The sequence below is a fragment of the Poecilia latipinna genome, unplaced genomic scaffold (genome assembly GCF_001443285.1).
Source record: "Poecilia latipinna isolate Pla-1442-1.1 unplaced genomic scaffold, P_latipinna-1.0 Scaffold1254, whole genome shotgun sequence".
In the NCBI taxonomy this organism is placed as follows: Eukaryota; Metazoa; Chordata; class Actinopteri; order Cyprinodontiformes; family Poeciliidae; genus Poecilia; species Poecilia latipinna.
This window is the reverse complement of record NW_015113870.1, coordinates 114476-136297: the sequence shown is the minus strand read 5'-3', so window position 1 is coordinate 136297 and position 21822 is coordinate 114476. Positions and strand designations below refer to the sequence as shown.

Here is a 21822-nt window from a genome sequence, read left to right as displayed (position 1 = left end):
GAGTGTGCTCTTATGCTCTTATTCCCTGAAGCGTCTGCTCAAGGCCGTTTTTATGACCTGTTTCTTTGCTTTCTTTTCTTTTTTTTTCTAAATCTGTTTGACTTTAATTATAAACCATAGATTTGCATACTTAGTATAATTTAGCGTCTTTCCTTTGAGCACTGTCGTTTCGACATAATGCAGGTTGCTGCTCAGGATTGTTAACTTCATAGAAATGCCCAGCAGAGGGCAGCATCAGCCTGTCTGTTCCTTTGAGACTGGTTTGCTTTGACTTTCCTCTTTGCAGCTTTTACTGAAGGATAGTCCTTATGAGAGTTGTGATAGTCTTAAAGAGTGCATGCATTCAGTAGCATTCCCTGCAAATGTATGGTTGCCTTTATAACTACAAACTTTAATGCATTTTTGGAAGCATTATAATTAATAAAGCTCTGGTAAAAAAAAAAATGTAAGAGCCCACTGCATTGAACCACATTGAAAACCTCCTGTTTATTCCACCAAATATTGGTTTCTGAACTCTTCATGAGTTAAAACGTTAGTATTGTTGTTTCTAAATCAATATTAGCTTGTTTTCTTTGCATTATTTGAGGTCTGAAAGCGCTGCATCTTTTTTGTTATTTTGTTAATTTCTCATTTTCTGCAAATAAATACAACATTTTTGCTTGGAATTTTGGAGACATGTCAGTAGTTCATAGAATAAAACAACATTGTTCATTCTACTTAAACGCATACCTATATGGAGTAAAATCAGGCAAACTGATCATTTTGCAGTGGTCTCTTCATTTTTTTTCCAGAGCTGTATTCTCATAAAAATGCTTTGATCTCAGTCGTTCCCTCTGGATTTATATTGTTCTGCTGGCAGGAGATCCTCCTCCCAGATCTCAAGTCTTTTGCAGAGTCGAACTTTTTTCTCAGGACTGCAATGTTCTGAGCTCCATCCATTCTGTAAATAAAAATAAAAACATTCCTAATAATTATAATGCTCTCACTGACTGTGGGCATGGTACATTTACAGTGATGTGGAATTATTTTTCCACCTTGCATATCGTTTTGCATAGAGAGCAGAGATCTCAGTGAAGGGCTCCTTATCCATGGGTAAGTTACCCTCGACCTACCTGGTCCTCGTGTTCCTTGGTCTTCCTGATGCTGTTTGTTTATCAAATCTCTGAGGCCTTCCAGTAATTTCTGTATTTACACTAGACTCCATTTACTTATTAAATGATTTCTTAAAGGGGCAGTGTTGCGTATTTTCTAGGTACAATTTTATAGCACAATCAAGTAACTGTTGCCTTCAGTTGTTATTAAATACTGTATATCAAAGACGTAATAGAAATATGACTTTGCATTGTAGCTGCGTCGGAGTCACCAGCGTGGAGCTTTCGGTAAATAGGCGGCGATTTCTCAAACATGCACGAGTGACTCAAAGCAACACACTTTGTACATTTTTGATGAGTGAATAACATTTTAGCACGATATAAAGCTCAAAAAAATTATTTTGCATAATCTCACCCCCGCTTTCCCTTTAAGACAGCCGGTTGCACTAGATTTCATTTTGGTGTGTCGGAGTAAAGGGAGTTGAAATGTAAGACACGCTACTCAGATTTTGTATTGTAAACAGAAAATGAAAACCGCACATCATCTTCATTTTGCTTATCTATCGCAATTCCAACATAACCCATCGAAGTTTGTGGCTTTAATTCAAGAACACGTAGAAGGTTCAAGAGCAAGAGTACTTTAGCTGGGTACTGTATGCTGATTGATAGATGGATGGAAAGCTGCAGTGTATTGCTTAACGCAAACCTGAGCAGCTTCGTGTGAATCTATAAAACCTCCCACTGCGGAGTTATGCTTAGACCCTGATGACTCACTGTATGATAAAGTGACACAAGAAAAGGTTCCTTCTATGTTTTAATCACTTAAATGCGACACCACTGACTATAAAGCATATCGTGACACAAATCCATTGTGTTGACACACACTACCTTTGTGCAGTTTGACATATTTTCTGCTACGGAAAGCTTCTACCATCTACACTCATCAGGAACAAAGAGGCCAGCATTAAAATGTTTGAAACACAACATCCACATATAGTTCCTATGTGTTAAATTACTGTACATGTTCATACTCTGTGTGAACAGCCCCCTCTATGGGTCAGGACCGTGAGAAGATGTAGAAACTGCAGTCTACAACCTAACATGCTAATACACTGACGGACCAATAAAACCCATTTTTTGCTCCTTAAATCTCATCTGCTGCGCTGCGTCTGATTGGCTGAGGCGAGCAGCCTGTCTCAGACGGAGGTGTGACGCCATGCCCTGCTAGCTGCTGTGCAGCGACAGAGGAGAGATCCATAAACTGTGTGGATCAGGTGACTAAGCAGGAAGTTTAGAGGACAAAAAAAAACCCCTCATCGTTCTGGAGATGAAATAAGAGGCTTCTTGTTTCCTTTTTCTGGTCTATGAGAGAAGCACTTATGGATGTTTGTAACAGTGTTGTGTGAAATCAGTGTTCAACTCCCTCTTATTAATCTGGAGGTCATTAAGTGGGTCCTTCAGGATTAGGTTTAGGGTTAGGGTTAAGGTCATTCTGATCTCTCCCGGTGGCAGCTATGGAATCTTGTTCGGCCATTTTGCTGACGCTGAAAATGACCCCAAGGGCCAGCCGTCAAAGTCGGCCTCCTCCCTGCCTCTCCTCTCCTCTTTATCCATAGCACACAGTGATGTCAGCAGCCTATCCGTATTCCTGGACTGCTTTTTGCATCCCGTGGACCCCGTCACCCCTCTCCCACTCTGCTATCCTCCTCCTCCTCCTGATGCTCCTCAAAGTCCCTCCCTCTCCCACCAACCCACCTGACCCTCCGCAGTCCAATTAGACGCAGCATCGGCTGAATGCATGATTGCGCTGTGACTACCAAACACAAGCTGCAGTCTCACTCTCCTCCTCGTCTGTCTCCTTTCCTGCTCTCTTTTCCCACCACTTCCCTGTCTCTCTCTCTCTCTCTCTCTCTCTGTCTTTCTGCCTCTCAGTTGCCCTCCCTCCTCCTTGTTTTCATTCAAGTTGTTTACCCGTGTCCTCCTCGCCTCGCACTCTTCTGTCTATCTCCCTTGTCGCTGCTGTTGCTGCTGCTGCTGATCATCTGGCAGCCTCACCCCACATCCCTCCCATCCAACCAAAACCTCCTCCTCTTCCTCCTCCTCTGCCTCCCCCTTCTGGGTTTGGAGATCTTAAGAGCCGCTCAGCACACGCTTCCGCATAGCATAACACTCGGCTCCTGCATTGGGTAAAACATGTCAACCGTCCTGGACCTGGAGCAGATTTCGTGTGCTGGAAATGATGCGGTGAGTGACTAATGCGTCCGACTGGAGAGCCTGGCTAGGTCTTTAGAGGAGAGGCGTTATTCTGCACTTTTTCAATAGACTGACTGTTGTTAGCTCAATGGGTCTGTTCTGGATTGCTGGTAGAATAAGGGGAACATCTGCCAGGTGTGTGTGTGCGCACCCACAGGTCACACAGCACCCAAACTTGCTCAGGGTGTGGTGACGATACGAAAGATGCCCACGGTGTCTGTGTGTACATGTGTGTCGCTGCAGATGAACGTGTTCTGCAAACGCCTGTGGTGCGCCCATGCATTGCGTTCCTTATTCATCCATCACTCACTAAAAAGAGGCAGTGGGAGGGAGGTCACTCACCCCCCAACACAAGGCATGGCAACAATACGTTAAAAACATCTGCTGCTGCTTCACCCCCCCCCTGCAGAGTCCTTGAGTTTGTAGCTCCAGCCCGCCGTTTGGATGTGACACATGCAAGTAGCATGGGGGGGGCTGCAGGGAGGGGAGGGTCACCGTATCGCTGGGGGAATATGCACATGGATGTTTGTATGTGCATGGAGGGGTTTAGTGGCTCACACCCGAGACTGCCGTCGTTTTTAGCTGGAGGAGGAAACAAGAGTGCAGGTATTGATCGACCGAGGCGTTGCGGGGAGATGAGGGGGGGGGCTTCTCTTTTTTGCCCCTTTTTTTTTTTTTTTTTTTTTTTTTTTTAGAAAGCGAATCATTTGTTACCTTTTCACACTTGTGCACATGCTGATACTCATATTTTAAGCGCAGATGTTTCCCTGATATTCCCACAACCCGCCCAAAGCGGGCAGGAATAGATGCTAACGCCCTTCCCTTCCCATTTTATAGCTCTATGCGTTGAATCACAATCGTCAGTCAGATATCGATGTGTGCAATATCCCAAAGGACAGCTGGGATGCAATAACTTTAGTAGTCATTATGTCTCCTATCAAACGCCCCTTACTAATAACTTATTCAACTAGTAGGGGTGGGAGATGAGGAATTTCATCACAAACTTTATGATATTCATTACAGTGACAATAAAATTCAATCAAATGTTTATTTGGTTGCAAATATGCCACTCCATACAGTCTCAGACTCAAACAACAAACACTGCTATAAATCTAAAATTTTATCAGATGGCTGCTTTTCTACACCAATTACATTAAATAGTGCAACTGTACTGCAGAGTCATAATTCAGTCGTTTTGAACAGCAGACACTGGAAGAATAGTTTGAATTGGATGGACTCCTGCTGCTGATTTTACCCACAACTGACCTGGATCTTAATGGTAGAGAGGCTAAAGCTCAGGGAGAATGGTAGAGACATCATGATGGGAAAGGTACAACTAAGGGAGTTGCATGTTGGCTTAATCTGAATCGATGTCATCGTCACAACATTCAAATTAATATTGCAGTGACACATTTGTCCGGTTTTGTGCAGGCCATGTCTACAACCTACACATGTACCGATCAACATTGGTACATGAGATTGATCGGTAAGAGAAGTTCAAGCGAGGTAGTTTTTCCTCGTTCAGGCAGAAAATTCAGTATTTGTGCCTCTACACTAATTCTCAAACCGGGATGGTCATGTAATTTCTTTATTTTCTATTTGATTAGAAATGTTTACCTCCATCAAAGAGCCTGCAACACATTTGTTTTTCTTTTTGTGCAGTTGCTCAAGTAAAACAAGATCTGAATTGGTCATAATCAAAACAAATTTTAAATCTTTGTCAGCCTGGAAAAATCTGGATAAAAGCTCACACACAGTAGATCCAGATAATTACAGCATTCACTGCTATTAGGATAAAAAAAAAAAAACTTCTAGTACAAAGAAAATCAGCCTGTTCAACGCTGATTGGTTTGTCTCTACTAAGAACTTATCCAAGCACTCATGTTTATATGTTTAAAAGCGTGACGAGAGATTTGAAAAGTGAATCAATAACACTTTTAGCCCAACAGAAATCTCTTCCTCTCCTTTCCTCCTTCTCCATGATAGCTGGAGCAGACATGAGAAATTAAAGCGACGCAGCCCTTTCTGTTTTAAGGCACTCTCCCTCAGCCAGCCTCTTGACTTGTCTCTGCCACGGCTTTCATGCTCTACTTCCCTCCATCTACGTCCAGTCTGTCCCTTGATCCGTCTAACCCATCGTCACCCCGGTTCCCCCCGCGGACCTTTTCATTTCATGTCAGCAGTGGGAATGCATGTGCCTGCTCTCTCTGGCACACACACACACACACACACACACCAAAGAAGACAGGCGTTTTAGCAAAGTATATTTGTGGACTTGTCCTTGACTCTGTCCTTGTCTGGAAATGAAAATCTGCAGCAGCATGGCCGTTGAAGACAGTCTTTCCATCTACAGCTGGTTGTTTTTCTGCGCTACCTCGAGCGAAGGCTCCACACGAAGGCGGGAGTTCCTCCATCAGGGTTTATTTGGTCTCGCCATGAGAAGTAGAGTTCATCATCGGTTCATTTGCCACACATTTCTAGGGCTGAAGCCAATGATTGGTTTTGAAATGATTATTCTGACGGTTTATTGATTAATCGGATAAAATATTTTTCATTTACCCATTTAAGTATTTTTTAAAAACTATTAGAAGTCCATTAAAATAAGCAAGTAAACAAGTACTTCATTTTTAAAATAAAAAATGCAACAACAGCATTCCTTTAGTGTTTGCTTGGCTTGTATCAAAGGATGCAGCTTAAAAATAGTTTAAATATTATGAAAAGCTCAGCCCTTGATACTTAACTTTTCATCAGTAGAAATAAACCAATGATCAATTAGTTTATCTTTTGATGAATCAATTATTAATTGGGTGGAAAAACTAAAACTAGCTAATGTTTTAGCTAACTTAGCTATAACACCTGAGGAGTTTTGGGTTGAACATATTTACAAAGTGTTTTTTATTATTTTAAATGCAAAATGTGTATGTTTGTTTTTTCCACCATTTTGGCTGAATTGCTGTTTTTAATATGTTCTTCTTTCTGCTAGTGGCTTTCTTTTGTAGTTTGTATTCTCCAGTTAACATTAAATCGATTACTAATTATCCATCCATCCATTTTCTTTACACCCTTGTCCCTTACTAATTAGTTGATTATTATTTCAACAATCGATTCATCATGATTAATCGATAATCGTTTCAGCCCTACACATTTCTGATACTGCGGTGCAGTTTTAATGTTTGCCCGAACCTGTGCGGTTCAGGAAAACGGCACTGACAGGATCAACTCCTCCTCCTCCCCTTCTTCTTCTTGTGTTGCTGTGTCCGTTATACTCAGCGGATCCGAACGATTACAGCGGCCGCCGGCCTCAGGATTAGCCTCCATCTAATCTGAAGTGTTTACAACACATGCGCTTCTCCCAATGCTGCTGGGAGTTCACGGAGAAGCAGGGCCGACGTTCGATCTGTTGTCCTTAATGTGGATTTTTCATTCGCTCCGGCTTTCTCGCTCCATTATTGATGACCAGTGGGGCCTGGAGACCGGGGCGGCGGCCCCGCCCGCTGCTCTGTGCGGCTCACACGCCCTCACAGATGTATGGAGCCGCATCACACAGAGCGTTGTTTGCAGCGCCGCATCATGCTGACCTTGAGGAATTTGTTTGTTGGGATATGATGAGTTTGTGAATCACAAAGTTGGCCTGGAAAGTGGCAGCTTTTTTTTCTCCCACTTCCTGTAATTTCTCTCTGAATTGCATCAACTCAGTCAATGCTTTGATTGTTTGTTGCTGTGCAAATTCCACACTTTAGTCATTTTTTTTATCATCCGATATACAAACGTGGGGCTTTCCGGTTAATGGTGAAGAAATAATAATAAATTGATAAAAATGCTGGGATGTGCTTTCTGAATTTCATTATGCTTCTCTTTGCTTCTTCTTCTCATTGGTCCAAAGCACACCATGCTGAAATTTTTGCAGAGTCATCCGGGTGAAAGCGGATTCAGAGTCCTGAACAATAATGCTGCTTTTTTCTCTTTCCCTTTTTAACCAAATGAAAAGGGTTCTGCAGCCTGCCCTATTCACTGCTTTGTTTCTTCAAGGGCTCAGGACTGAAAAGACGCATGCTTTGCATACCCAATTTATAAACTTTAAAGTGTCCTTGTGGACACACTAATACAATGAGTGTGTTAGAAATAACCTGTCAACAGTTTAAGGACTGCAAAACATTAAGCAACAAATAGTATGTAGTAATTAACCCAGTGTTACTACATTTAAATTTCTACTTGAATAGTTTAGTTTAGCCTTGAAACTTCACGCTCATCTCTGGAGATACGTTTCCTTCCGCATCGATAAAGAAACTGCAGCTGTTATTATCTACGACTATTGAGTTAAAACCAACACAGTTTGGGTGGTGTGGCCAATCAAGTCCCTGGTCAAAAATGAAAGTCTTCTGGTCTGAGTTGATTTTATCACATTAGGGTTATGGACTTGACTTAATGGTCAAGTCCATTAAGTCAACAGACTTAATGGACTTGACCATTAAGTCTGCTTTAACCAATAACATGGTTAGAGCAGCTCCTTTCTACCCTCAATATGATCAACGAGTAATAACTTAAAATACTAAAATATTAATATTTGGGTCAAACTAAATCACATTTGTTTTTGTTTTACTTCAGTTTGCATTTAAATCTATTGTTGATTAAATTTAATGCATATTTGGTAAAACTATTGGAGTAATACAACTAATAAACGGCAAAAAAAATCCTATAATATAAATAATTACAGCTTCTTACCGTGACCATATTAAATGTCTGACTCTTTGGTCAGTGTGTGTGAAACATGGCTAGTACTAGCTTGTGCTAATAAATTAGCAGCTAAAAGGCTAAAGCAAGCTTAAATTAACAAATTGGTTTCCTTATGTGAAGAAAAGTTACACAAATTATGTTATGTTCTTAACATAAGCCGCTGAAATGAACATTGTTATTCAGCATCATTTTACATTTTACTATTGCTTATGCTGTCTTGGACAACAGGTTGAGTGATATCTCATCCAAAGTGGCGCTTTTTAATCTCCTCTCTAACCCAGCTTGCTGGTTCTCGGTGGTTAGACGACTCTCCCAACAAAGTAAATCCATCATTTGGGTTAAGGAAACAACCCAGCTATTATTTATTAGTAGCTTCTTCCTCAGGAAACATTATATGCCTTCTTTTGCTGTTCATGTTCATCTGAGAGGTTTCTGTTGTAACTTAGCTCGTTAGTAAAAGAAAACTAGAATCTGCCTATCTATCTCCTGAAGGCATTACACCTTTCATCCTCAGCTCATGTTTTTCCTCTCCTTGGTTGCAGGAACATGACATTGAGACTCCTCACGGCGTTCTCCATGTGACGATGCGAGGCGTTCCCAAGGGCAACAGGCCCGTCATCCTCACCTATCACGACATCGGACTCAACCGTGAGTCAGCCAAAAAAATATGTTCGCCCATGTCCCACACTCCTGGATGAATGACACGGTTTAGTGAGTATTTTTTTGTATTATTTGTAAGTTGTCTCCATCTTGTTTGCCTCTTTTTTTTTTTTTTAGACAAGTCCTGCTTCAACACCCTGTTCAACTATGAGGACATGCAGGAGATCACCCAGCACTTTGCTGTGGTCCATGTGGACGCGCCCGGCCAGCAGGAGGGTGCGCCTCCCTTCCCCAGCGGGTGAGTGGCGCTCTCCTTTAACACCTTCATTTCAGAGCTGGTGCTGACACAGCAGGTTCATTTGCTAATGGAAACGTTTTCACTGGTCATTTGTTTTTCAAATTGAACTTCCTTGAACGTATAAATCTATAATGATCTCAATTTTTCTGATTAACTGAAAGATAAGAAAATGTACGGGGTTTAGAAACTGCTTGTATTTCATGAACCTTTTAAAAATATTGTCACATTACAGCCATGACGTTCAGTGTATTTAACTATGGTTTTGCATGATGGACTTGCACAAGGTGGTGCATAGCTGGAAAGTGAAAAAAAGTATTTGTAGATTTTCAAAAAGAGAAAACTATATACAAATATATTTATACTCTAATGCCACTAAACATAATCCAGGGCAACTAATTACCTCCTGTTCAAATCTGTTCTAAGCATACAGCCTGAGCTGCAGTGGGATGCTTTAGGTGTGTGTGTGTGTGTGTGTGTGTGTGTGTGTGTGTGTGTGTGTGAGAATGACCAGTTGAAAACAATATATAACTCTCCTTTTCCACTTCTCAGTTATTCACCACTTTGTGTTGGCCCTTCAGTCAAAATCTAAGTACAATCTGTTCAGGTTTGAGTCTGAAAAAATGACAGGATGTAAAAATTGTCAGTGCACAAACACTTTTACATGATAGTATAAATTAGGGATGCATCGATATAAAGATTTGTGCCAATATTGATATCCAATAATAATATTGTCATTATGGGTGATACTCGATATTTACTGTTATTTTTGTCCGATACGATGTTGGCGCTGAAATATCACACAGCCAATACTGATATTAATTCTGATATATTGTGTGGCCGATGTCAATATTAGTGCCAATATATTATACATCCAATACCAATGCCAATATCCATATGGATGCAGCTATATCGAGTGGTTGATACCGATGTTGGTGCTGATATATCGTATATCAATTACATGACCTCTGACCTGTCTACAGTTACCATTACCCTACCATGGACGAGCTGGCTGAGATGCTGCCCTCTGTGATGACTCAGCTGAAGTGAGCATCTTTCCTGCTGTTTGCTGGTTAATTTTTTTTTTTTTTTTTTTGTCTGAATCACTACAGCATCTGTTTGTTTCTGTAGGGTCAACAGTGTGATCGGCATCGGTGTAGGAGCTGGAGCTTACGTCCTCACCCGCTTTGCAGTGAGTCCTCCACATTGGTGCTTTTTATTTATCCTGGTGTGCAACATAGATACACCCTGGCACCGTTTCCCAGGAGTTTTTTTGACCACACAGCTTGTAACATGAAAGCCTCTTATTGAACCCACACAGGACATCGGGTTCCTGTTGTGGTGCCAGTCACCCCGGGATGAATCACCTTTAAGATTCCCTCCTTTTTCATGCGCCTTGTTTCTGCGCTCGCTTAACAAAGCTAAAATAAGCACAATCTAGAAGAAAGCTCTGGAGAAGAGAGGATGTACTGACAGATTAATAATGAAACGGGAGGCTGGTAATACAGGGAGGTGAAGAGATGGAAAAATAGCAGCCGTCTCTCCAAGGACAGTCTGCTCCGGTTTAAAATTCAAGTGGAAACATTGATTGTGAAATATGTTTGGCTTTAACAGGCCGGAAAGAGAATCTTGTTTACCCGGGATGGGCAGAGCGGCTCACGCTGCACTGCATTCATATTTTGGCCAAACGCAGCATCTGCAGCATCTGCTCAATATTAAGCAAGATAAGGTCCTGTGTTTCCCCAGACAGCCTCTGTCTGCCTTCAGGCCTTTTTAAATCCACTCGCCTGCATTTAGAGTCCCAGCACTCTCTGTTGAATCACATTTCAGCTTCATTTGAACTGACAGATGTGCTTTATTTTTTTATAGGTTTTATCTGTGTCTTCATATGAGCATAAAATTCTTATGTTTTTCCATTTTCTTCATGTTCTCAGGCCTTCGTTAACAGCTTTAAAAACATATTTATTTTCCCCAAGCTGTAACCCGACACCCATTTGTAAAAATAAGCAATTGGTACCAATTCTTAAGAAGCAATTGGCACTTATAGCTTCCAAAAATGTTTTTCTTAAACTGCTTTTGAGCTTGTAGCTGATGATGGCGATAGTCCTTTCAACTTCTAAAACAGAGTAATATTTAGAAAAGCATGAAGGCAAAAGGCAACCAGCCAAAAGCGCAGACAAAGGTAGTGGAGAGTGATGATTTACTGAATGAATTATTCATTGCCACCCAAGATAAAATTAGAGATGGCAAAGTCTCTAGCTTGTTTATAAGGCAGCGATTTGTTCAGTGAGGAGGAAAAAGTCAAGAGATATTTTGGCTGAGAGCAGCAGCCTGGATACCCAAGCAACCGGTACTCTACCCAGTGAATTAAAAGCATTCTGTGAAGAGCCCAATTTGTCTGAAAGTTGCCGAATGTAGTGAATGACTGCTTGTAGCGGATATGTTGATAGTAATTTCAACTTCTAAAACTGAGTAATATTTTTTTTAAAAAGCATGAAGAAAGAAGACAACCAGCTAAATGTGCAGACAAAGGTAGTGAAGAGCGGTAGCACAAAGGTAGTGCAGACAAAGGTATCACTGCTTGTGATTAAAAACATCTCATTCAAAAATTAAAATTCTGGCAGCTTTCTGGTTAGACATTTGTATTTCTGCTGGTTCTGACCAGCATTTTTACTCTTATCCACCCATGCATGCATCAGCGCATTCCTCCCAGTAGTTGTCAGTGGTAGCGGTTCTGCAAAACATGGTAGAAGTGAATGGAAGCAGCTGGAAATTCCGCTTTTCAGTCCCCATTTAATTTGAGAGGGTTTAGCTTTATACATACATGAGCATTTAGTTTTTCTCACATGTTGTTTTTCAACAAGTCAATTCTAGATAATACCACACATGTAGTGGATAGACCTGAAGATAAAATACTAAGATACAGTCAGATGCTCTCTCATTTATTGGTCTCTAGGAAACATTTAGTCACAACTGCAGCTATTAGTGCTATTAGTATTGGAAATGCACAGCCTGTTATTTATCATGTCATCCACAGAGTGACAGAAGACGCATGCAAAATAAAAAATAAATAATTTTCTTTTTGAGACAGTTTGTACCCACAAACAACACCTCTGACCTCAGTGGCCTGCTGGCTGACGTACAACTACGTGCCCTTGCCACAACATGAACTATGTGTTGAGCTTGTCCCCTTAACTTCCTATTTGCTGTTGCTTCCTTTAAAATCAAGTCTTCAATTCTTTTATGATCCTGGAGTGAAAAGTATTTCTGGTAAAGAGAAAAACCGAGACTTTCAGCTGCTTCCATTCACTGCTGCTATGTTTATCAGAGGAGAAGAAAACCTGCTTCTTTGTTTTTGTTCACTTTATGTTTTTATTCACAGTTTATGGCCACAGAGTCATTTAAAAATGTTTCCCTTTTTTGTTTTTTTATTTTATAAAGTTAATTAAATTTACAGATATAGGTGCTTTGCTGTCCTAGACGAGCTGTCATCATCCATATTAAGATTTTCTTTTTAGAAGGGTGTCTCCTCAAAGACTCTTTTCGTGTGTCACTTTTTTTATTATTATTACAAAAAATGGTGGAAAGTTGTTTCATTTTAAAACTTTTCTGTCTCTAAAACACTGCATTACCTTCACGTTCATTGCTTACTTTCCAGCTGAACAACCCCAACCTCGTAGAAGGACTGGTTCTGATCAACGTCGACCCGTGTGCCGAAGGCTGGATTGATTGGGCCGCTTCGAAGGTCAGTGTTCCAACTTCACCGCAGAACCCGGAAGGAAGTTTCATGTGAAATTCAAACAGGAATGAGAAATGTGCGATCAGAAGCGGCCAAAATGGAAAAATAAACTGACGAACTACACAAAAGTATTTATTTTTTTTCACCGTTATCATACTGCGATTCAGACGACTTTCAAATTACTGCTAGAGGAAGAGTATCCCATCAACAAAAAATGGTGGAACAATAACATTGGGTTACAAAAGAATATTCTTTGGAAGTTGTCTGTTTTTTCAGCTAAATTTGGACTATTTAGCACAGCTGAATCCAAAAATGACATCAATTTTTCCTCCATCAGGTCAGGTTTTTATTCTAATTTGATTTAGAGAAATCTGATCTTCTGACTTAATTCATTACATTTTTGTGACACAATCAGTTTACTGTTGTTAATATTCCTCATCCAAAAATGGATTTAGGAGGGAAAAATTGTTTTCCAACAGAGTTTATTAATTAAATGTTACAAATTTGGATTTCTGAAAATTGAATAATAAACACTGATCAGGGTTAGTACGTGTGAATTGAACATTTCGTCTTGACTGTGTAAAATTCTCCGTCTCTTTCCTGTCCTGATGGAGTCTCTCCTCCTGCTCATCACTCACTGATCAGATTCTCAGGAAATCGATCCAGATGTGAGAACAAGTCGTGGGTTTTGATACTCATGTTGCTCCATAGTTCAGAAAGTTGACCTGATTCAGCAAAACCAGTCTGACTTTTGGATTGAGCTCATCAAAATTACCCTAAAACAGTTGAAAAACCCCAGACAATCTTTTGACTTCCAACCAGTGTATAAGTGTACAATATAAGATCTGCACAGGCGGAGCAGACTCAGTATTATTAGATGAGCAGTGGTTAAAAATACACATGGTAAGTTTTTATCAGAAAGCGCTGATGCAAGCTCCAGATAGGGTTGTTTTTCTACCAGACCTTATGTTAATCTGCATCTAAAGTGCATCTAAAGATATATTAAGCTGCTTTTTGTTAATTTCTAAAACACATAGTAACATTGTTTGTTGTTCAACAAAGTTTATTTAAGGAATAACTTAGCTACACTCTAATTATGCCATTTATTCTGCTTATTATTGTTGCACAAGCTAAATGTTCTGTGAATTTGCTCACCGAGTACAAAAATCAGTTTCCTAAGAAAACGAAAAGCACACACTAACAAAATGATGATAAATGTGTTACATTGTCTCTGCTGGCTGTGTGTGTGCAGCTGTCTGGATGGACCAGTAACTTGGTGGACATCGTCATGGCTCACCACTTCAGCACTGTGAGTTCTCACTGCGACTCTTTCTCCTGCCCTCCCCTCTCGTTTATTACTGATCCTGTGTCGGCGTCTGTAATAAACTACTCGACTTCTCTAGAAAACCCAGAGGTTTATCTAACCTTTAACGACTAAAAGACGTTTGCTAATAACGTCTTTAATATGCAGTGAGGCCGATCATGACCCACAAAAAGCAAACAGTCGTCTAATAGTGCTATAAATGACCCCACTGTGCAAACATAAACAGCTGTTGAAGTGAATCAATCACGTAAAATGTATTCACATCCACTGCACTTCTGTTAAATGTGACTTCCTGCACGTTGTTGTGTATGAAATGGATTATTCCTTAATCTTTTCAACACACGTGGTCACGTTACAGGCACAGAAATTTGAAACATTGTTTTTTTTGTGTGCGTGTTTGACGTCATATGCAACTTAAGCAGAATTGTGAAGCTGAATAAAAATTACACCAGGTTTTATTTTACCCATGTGAAAAGAGAAGCTGCAGAGATCCGCAGACTCTGCAGACTAGACAAGTAGGTGTGAACCGAAAAATTGGCCTTGATTTCCTCAGTCTTACCGATCTTACCTTCCTCTGCAGAGGTCTAAAAGTCAGCCATTGTTCTCTTTTCCTCTGCCATGAGAGAGGTTTGACTGACAGCGGTCAACAATAGTCACCCACTGTTGCCAACTTAGCAACTTTGTCAATATATTTAGTCGCTTTTCAAACAAATTAAAAAAAAAAAACAGTATCGACCAAAATTGGAATTGGGAAGTCGGGCTTTTTAAAGATCAACGATAGACCTGAAAACTGTAATCAGTGCCTCCTCTGGAGACACCTGTTGGGATTTATACATCCTCCATAAGAGCAGACAAATTGGTTCTATATACCATGGGTGCAAGTTCTTTATGACGTTTTTGCTGCTTGTTCTTGATGCATGTACATGGATATGAAGTGTGAGCAGCAGTGTGAGAGACCCATGAAGACTTTGTAGTAGTTCAGTCATACTTTCTATAGATCTGGCATGTATGGAAGAGAGGCTGTAGAAAGCTTAAAGAAGTACTGTTAGCTGTTTGCCTCAAGAAAACATGTGGGAGAAGTTTATTTGTTTTGACTTGCATGTAAAAGTCCAGGTTTTGGCTAAAAATGAGCCGTAGCCATGCTTCCATCCAATTGTTTTGTGAATTTTGAGCAAACTTCTAAAATGTTCCACAAAAAAGCAAAACGCAGTTTAGGCGCGTTTCCATCTACGGGTTTGGAGCGAATCAACCAGGTTATGCAAAGCATAATGTCGTCAGATGTAATAAACTCATGGCTGCAAGTGGAGGTTACAAACTAGCATGGGTCACATGCTAGTTTGCGCATTAACACTTTTCAAGAAAAAAGTAAAAAATGTTTTTGTTAAATTGAGGGAGTTTTTTTCAAATGTTGCCTTAACATAAACCATAAATCTTTTTTTCAATGATATACCTCAAAATGCACATAAAAAACCCCTCAATGGATCACCCTGAACATCCCATGGTGAAACACAGCAGTGACAACATCATGCCAAGTGTGCCAAAACGAGAGAGGGGTACGATTACTGTAGCGTCTGGACTCTTAAATGTGTTTATCTTTACTGGAATTTGTTGAAGTATTTTCTGTCCGTCAGGATGAGCTGACAGAAAACCAGGAGCTGATCCAGACCTACCGCCTCCACATCGCCCAGGACATCAACCAGGACAACCTGGCCCTGTTCTGTGGCTCCTACCAGTAGTAAGTTCAAAGATGTGAAAGATGCACATTGTTTTGCTTTTTCTTCTTCTTCATTTTTATTATTATTATTATTATTATTGTTATTATTATTATTTCTGGTCAAAACTTAAAATTAATCCCAAAAAGGCCAGTCTAACCCCACAGCTTAAGTCAACATTACATGGTTCTTTTTTTAGCTTCATCTTCTCTTAACACGCCGTTACTTTACTTTGTCTGCAGCCGCAGAGACCTGGAGATCGAAAGGCCCATCGTGGGGTTGAACGAGGATACGGTGAACACACTAACGTGGGTGTTGAGACTGAGGCGGCGCTGATCTGTGTTTTGCACCAGAGCGCAGCTTGACCTTAGATGTTTTTCTGTTCACCCACTCCAGGTGCCCCTCCCTGCTGGTGGTCGGAGACACGTCACCTGCTGTCGAGGCTGTGGTAGGTCAAAGTTCACCAGAAATGGTTATTTAAATAATTTGCTTCTTCTTCTTTGTTGTCAACGTCTTTGTGTTTCAGGTGGAGTGCAATTCCAGGTTGAATCCCACCAAGACCACACTGCTAAAGGTGAAGCGCGTTTGCTATTTCAGATGAGTAAAACTCAAATCAATTTTAGCTTTAAAATTCACGTTTTAATAAAACTGATATTGATTCTTTAGATGGCTGATTGTGGAGGCTTGCCACAAGTTGTGCAGGTCAGTTAATTTTTTTTTGTTGCTTTTTTACATTTTAGAAATGCAACATGTCACTTTTTTTTCTGAAGCCAAACCAACATTCAGCTTCTGCACAAATCTGGAATAAACTTCCAGAAAACTTTAAAACTGCAGAAACACCGACTTCCTTCAAATCAAAGCTAAAAACTCACCAGTTTAGAGTCGCCTTTGATTAATAATAACTGGAACATTAATCAACATATTTGATTAATGATAGCATTTGACAAAATGTAACGTTGGCTGCTTGTTTCATCGTTACTGTGTTACGTTTTCATGATGTCAAACACTTTGAACTGCCTTGTTGCTCCTATCTGCTCTGGAGATAAAACTTGACTTTCTCTCTGCAGCCCGGGAAGCTCGCCGAGGCGTTCAAGTACTTTGTTCAGGGCATGGGATACAGTAAGTAAAACAGCTGTCATTTTAATGTGTCAAAGGTCTTTGAAAAACATATGAATATATATATATATAGTAACTCGGGTTTGAACCGGTTGACTCTGTGGTCACTTTGTAGCTGCTTCTCGATGACGTTCTTGTGGTTCAGGTTCATCTGTGTTTACTTCTTCGGCTTCCTGTTGACGTGAGCGCAATTACAAAAGACTCCTGAGCTCGGTGGGGGTTGTTTTTTGTTTTTCTCTCTCTCTCTCTCACATTGCTGCCTGTTGCTAAACAACCTGGGTTTTGGTGGAGTGGGTTGGGTTTCGTCCAGGAGAGCATGAAAAGCGGCATGCTCTCTGAGCCCCCATCCCGGACGGAGTGGCCTTCGAGGGGGGGCTTCTGTTGGTGCTAATATCATTTCCTCTGTGCTCTTTACAGCGTGTGCCACTCACAGCTCTCAGTAGGTGAGATTTGTATCTGAAATCACACTCAGATGTGCTGAACAGCAATTTGCTTCCTGCTCGGCACAGAGTGGGTGTTGAAAATGACCCCTTTTTTATTGTTCTTGGTGTGCTTTTTTTTTTTCTCTCTCTCCCTTTTAATGCTCAACTGTTTACTGATGCGCTCTCTTTTGAGGGCGAGTCATAGTTAAACAGGCTTTCTGGTTTTAATGTTTGCAGTTTTTGAAAAAAGAAAAAGTGTTCAAAGATTGAGAGTGTGACCTCTGGGCGGATGAGTCGGTTTATAAAGTTTTACTTTCCTTTCTCACACAGATATCTGTCTATAGTGGGCTGCAAAATTAGCCATGAGAGTGAACATTTTCACATTTTCTCATGTTACAACAAACCACCCTATATTTCTTTTTAAGATTTCATGTAAAAGATCAACATGGGTCATCAAAAGAATAATGATATACTTTATTGATCCCCAGGGGGAAGTTTCTTATTTGTTGACAGGCTATTCCTGTTAAATATTAGCAACAATTAGTGATATAAAATGTGCAACACAAGTGTGAAATTAATATTTAGACTACAAGTACTTTAAATGTGACTTAAATATAAAGTAAATTAAATAAATAAATGGAAATGTGTGGATCTATAACAAGCCTAGAGGGTAGTAGTGCATAACTGGGAAGGAAAATAATCTTTTTTTTTTTTATCCTTTTTTTTATTTTTTTGCAAGTAAGATATAAAAATGATGAAACAAATTTATATTCATCCTCCCTGATTCAACACTTTGCAGAACCACATTGCGTTCTCTGCACACCTACACCATTCCTCTTTGCAAAAGATGTTTCAGTCTGATTGGATGGAAAGTGTCTGTTCTGCTCCAGAATGTGAACACGCTCTGAGCTCCGGCGTCCGGCTTCAGCTCTGGACGAATGGTTGGAGTTTGTTGTCCAGCTGGAAGGTGAAGCTCCGCCCCCTTTCTCAAGTCTTTTGCAGACTGTAATAGGTTTTTCTTCAAGAATTATCCTGGATTTAGCTCTGAATGACTCTGCCACCACCGTGTTTCACTGTGGTGTGGAGATGAGTGATGCTCATTTTTTTGCCACGCTTTTAGCATGTTGGCCACATAGTTCCCTTTTGGTCAGAGACCAAGAAGACCTCCTTCTCGCCACTTCTCCATAAAGACTCATTTTGTGGCGTGCTTGACGAATAATCGTCCTATTGACTAGCTGTTGACTATTTTAGTAATCAATTAATCTATTTTTCTCATGATTAATTGTATAATCAAATAAAAAAAGTATCAATATCAGCTGTAGATATCAGCCCAAATTTCCATGTATGTGCATCTCCAACTGCTACTCCTGTTCCTTAGAAAATGAACTTGTAACAATAATATCTAATTTTTATGTCAAAATTCCACAAATATCTGAAATTATGTTCAATGTAATAACATTAGAAAGCAACATATTCAAAAACAGGATTTTTTTAAAATGTGTATACTCCAGTTTTTAGTTTACTCATCTTCAGTCAATTTAATAAATGTGAGCGATGGGATCTTTGTCACACAGAAACACATAAGTCAGCTGTGTACATATTAGATTCATTTGGTAGGGAATTTATTTTCCGGTTCGTCTGTAAAGCTATACCTGTAGCTACAGCTATCAGCTACAGCATCCTGCTGTGTTTGGTCATTCTTTGTTATGCTAATAGCACTTAGCCTTCATTAGCAGCTCATCAGCAGAAGGAATAATTTTTCTTTCCACTTCCGTTATGCAACTCTTTTTCTTTTCTTGTTTTTCCCTGTCAGTCTCCCACATTAAACCCTCTGCAGTTTGATGTTACGTGACAAAAAGTGAAAACACTTTTCTGCAAGGCGCCCTATGAGTGAATCTCTTTAATGTCACTTCTCTTTTGGTCTCTGCTGCTATCAAACTCTTCGCCGTGGAAGGAGCCGGCGTGGCGGCATCACTTTAAAGGCCATCCAGTCCACCTATCGAGTAAATGTCACCGCGGGATTAGAGCAGATTAAAAAAAGGCTGTTTTCATGCAGCGAATGTGTGCAAAATAAAACCTTGGCACCTCAGTGTGTTTCCCCCTCATTAACACCTCGGGGCAGCATGACATGCAACAGGAAACGGTCATAGACGGCAGGAAGCAGCCCTCGATGTGTGCGCACATGCTATGATTTCTTACCTCTTGTTGCCAGCCAGCTGCCGTTTGTCCTGAGTCGATGCCAAGCCTCCTCTAAACACAAAGATGCACCTTTTCACTCCTCTTCTCCTTTTTCTCCTGTCTTTTCTTCTTCTACTATTGCCCTCAGTTCCCTACGTTCTCCTCAGTCACCTGAGCAACGAATCAGGTACTGGACTCTTCAGTAGCTCCTCCACCAGGGGGCGCTTTGAACCGAAATGCTTCTGCAGCACACACGTGTGTCAAACTCAAGGCGCAGGGGCCAAATCCGGCCCGCCTTAGCTACTTATGTGTCCCTCTGGGCTGCAGGGGGACGCATATAATTAACAGTTGTTTGCTTAAATGTTGTTTCATCAGTTAAGGCAACAGTTTTTATCTCTATACGGCCAAACTACATCAATCAGTCCCTCGAGTTTTTCGCAGTCGCAAAATCAACAGATCTTTGCACTTCTACGTGCTACTCCATAATTGTGAGTTTATTGCAAATCTTCCACAGTGGTTGAAAAATATTGGGTTAAAGTGATGCCAACTCCCACCTGCAGGTGGCAATATTTCTTATGTCTACCACACTGCCACCTCAGCCTTAACTGATGTTAAATTATAATTTGTAATTAGTATGGCGAGTAGCAAAAAAACAGTCACCTTTACTGAAATATAAGCTCAAGTATCACAACATTTTGTGCAAATATTTTTAAATTAGCCCCTTAAAATTGTTATGGGTTTTGTAAAAAAAAAAATTAAATTCATTTTTAATTTTTAATTTATTTATTTATTTATTTATTTATTTATTTATTTATTTTTTTGCAGTCATGAAATCCTGGAGGGACTGACCAGAGTGAAAAGCTGTTGCATATTATTTATTTTTTAAGAAGTGCTTATTGAATTCAGATATGGCTATTTATTAATGTTTTAAAGGGGCAGTATTTTTGTAAAATCGACTTTTTTTAGCTTCTTCTGCTCCTTCAAACTAGCCAGCAGCAATTAGCAAACACCTGCATAAGTGTAACGTCACGTCTACTTATATAGGAGTGGCTTCTCAGTGAACCACTGGTAAAAATGTTGTTAAAGGGTTAATAGAGGAGCCATGTTGTGATAACTTCCTGAAGGCGGAGTTTCAGAAAAAGTAGGAGCTTCTTAAAGAGACAAAGGCCCAATTTCAAGGTGTTAAATTACAAGGTCAAATTTCTTTTAAGTCATATTTGGTATATGACTTTGAAACAGGGAACATAGTTAATTGATTGTGCTATAAAATGGCACTTTGTGCCTAAAAGGCACATAGCACTGCCTCTTTAACAGTTTAATGGGTTTTAGTAATACATTCTGGCCCAAACGGCCCTTCGGGACATTCGTTATCTTGATGTGGCCCCAAAATGAAAATGAGTTTGGCACCCCACCCCGCTCCATTCTGAATGTGAATGTGTGCAGAAAGCTCCACACAGAGCTCTGCTAGACGTTTTCCAGCAGCATTTTTAGAAGCTTCTGCATTACATTCTTCTTCTTCTTCTCCCTGTCAGAGCCCGGCGCTTCCCGTTAGCATGTCCTCGCTCCGGCGTCCAAATACTGCATGACCCGCTGCAAAATGCCGTGCTCTGTTGTGCCACATTGCTTGTGTCGTTTTAATTTTTTTGTCCCCCTTTCAGTGGACACATTCAGCAGTTCTCAGTCACACCTCTTTATTTTATTTTAGCCTGATTAGTCGTTTATTCTGAGAATTGCTTGCATGGTAAGCACTTTTCTTTTTCTGTTTTTCAGTTGTTTCTGTGTTCCTGCTTCACTCTGGTCTCTGTGTTGATGTGTGTGTCAGTGTGTGTGAGAGTAGAATATTAACATCTGTTGTTTTTTTTCCTCCTCCCCTGTTTCAGTGCCGTCAGCAGGAATGACTCGCCTGGCTCGCTCGCGCACCACCTCCTCCTCCAGCATCACCTCCATGGAGAGCAGCCGCAGCCGCAACAACATCAGCAGCCTGCTGGAGGGCAACGCCGCTGCCGGGGCACTGGACAGCCAGGTGGCGCCCCAGACCATGGAGGTGTCCTGTTAAACCCCTCCCCACCTGCGTGCACACTCCCACAGTAATTTATACGCCACTCCCCTCCTCCCTCTCTTTTCTCGCTCATCCTGCTCCCAAGCTACTTGACGCCAGAGGGAGTGTGTGAGTGTGTGTATGTGTGATTAGAAAAGGAGGAGCTAATAAAAAATATATATTAACAGATGCATATTAGAGGATATGTTATATATATATATATATATATATATATATATATATATATATATATATATATATATATATATACACACAATGTAAAAGTAGACACACAAACATAAAACAAGAGCACACACATA

General features: G+C 40.5%; 1 protein-coding gene across 5 annotated transcripts in view; it reads left to right on the top strand.

Annotated features, from left to right (window-relative positions):
• LOC106961026 (protein NDRG3) overlaps positions 1-21689 on the top strand; it is a 53887-nt gene extending 32198 nt beyond the window's left edge. For 2 of the 5 annotated variants that reach the window (XM_015054492.1, XM_015054493.1), the window contains exons 4-17: positions 8621-8726; positions 8856-8976; positions 9957-10019; positions 10105-10165; positions 12632-12718; positions 13965-14021; positions 15668-15771; positions 15991-16056; positions 16145-16196; positions 16275-16322; positions 16415-16450; positions 16816-16867; positions 19613-19651; positions 21345-21689. In XM_015054492.1, the coding sequence (XP_014909978.1) occupies positions 8621-8726; positions 8856-8976; positions 9957-10019; positions 10105-10165; positions 12632-12718; positions 13965-14021; positions 15668-15771; positions 15991-16056; positions 16145-16196; positions 16275-16322; positions 16415-16450; positions 16816-16867; positions 19613-19651; positions 21345-21520 (1068 nt within the window). In that variant the 3' untranslated portion in view covers positions 21521-21689. Of the gene's footprint in view, positions 1-2916; positions 3336-8620; positions 8727-8855; positions 8977-9956; positions 10020-10104; positions 10166-12631; positions 12719-13964; positions 14022-15667; positions 15772-15990; positions 16057-16144; positions 16197-16274; positions 16323-16414; positions 16451-16815; positions 16868-17281; positions 17308-19612; positions 19652-21344 lie in introns of those variants that run through there. The other 3 variants (XM_015054494.1, XM_015054497.1, XM_015054495.1) reach the window with 3 other exon arrangements.
• The last annotated feature ends 133 nt before the right edge of the window (positions 21690-21822 follow it).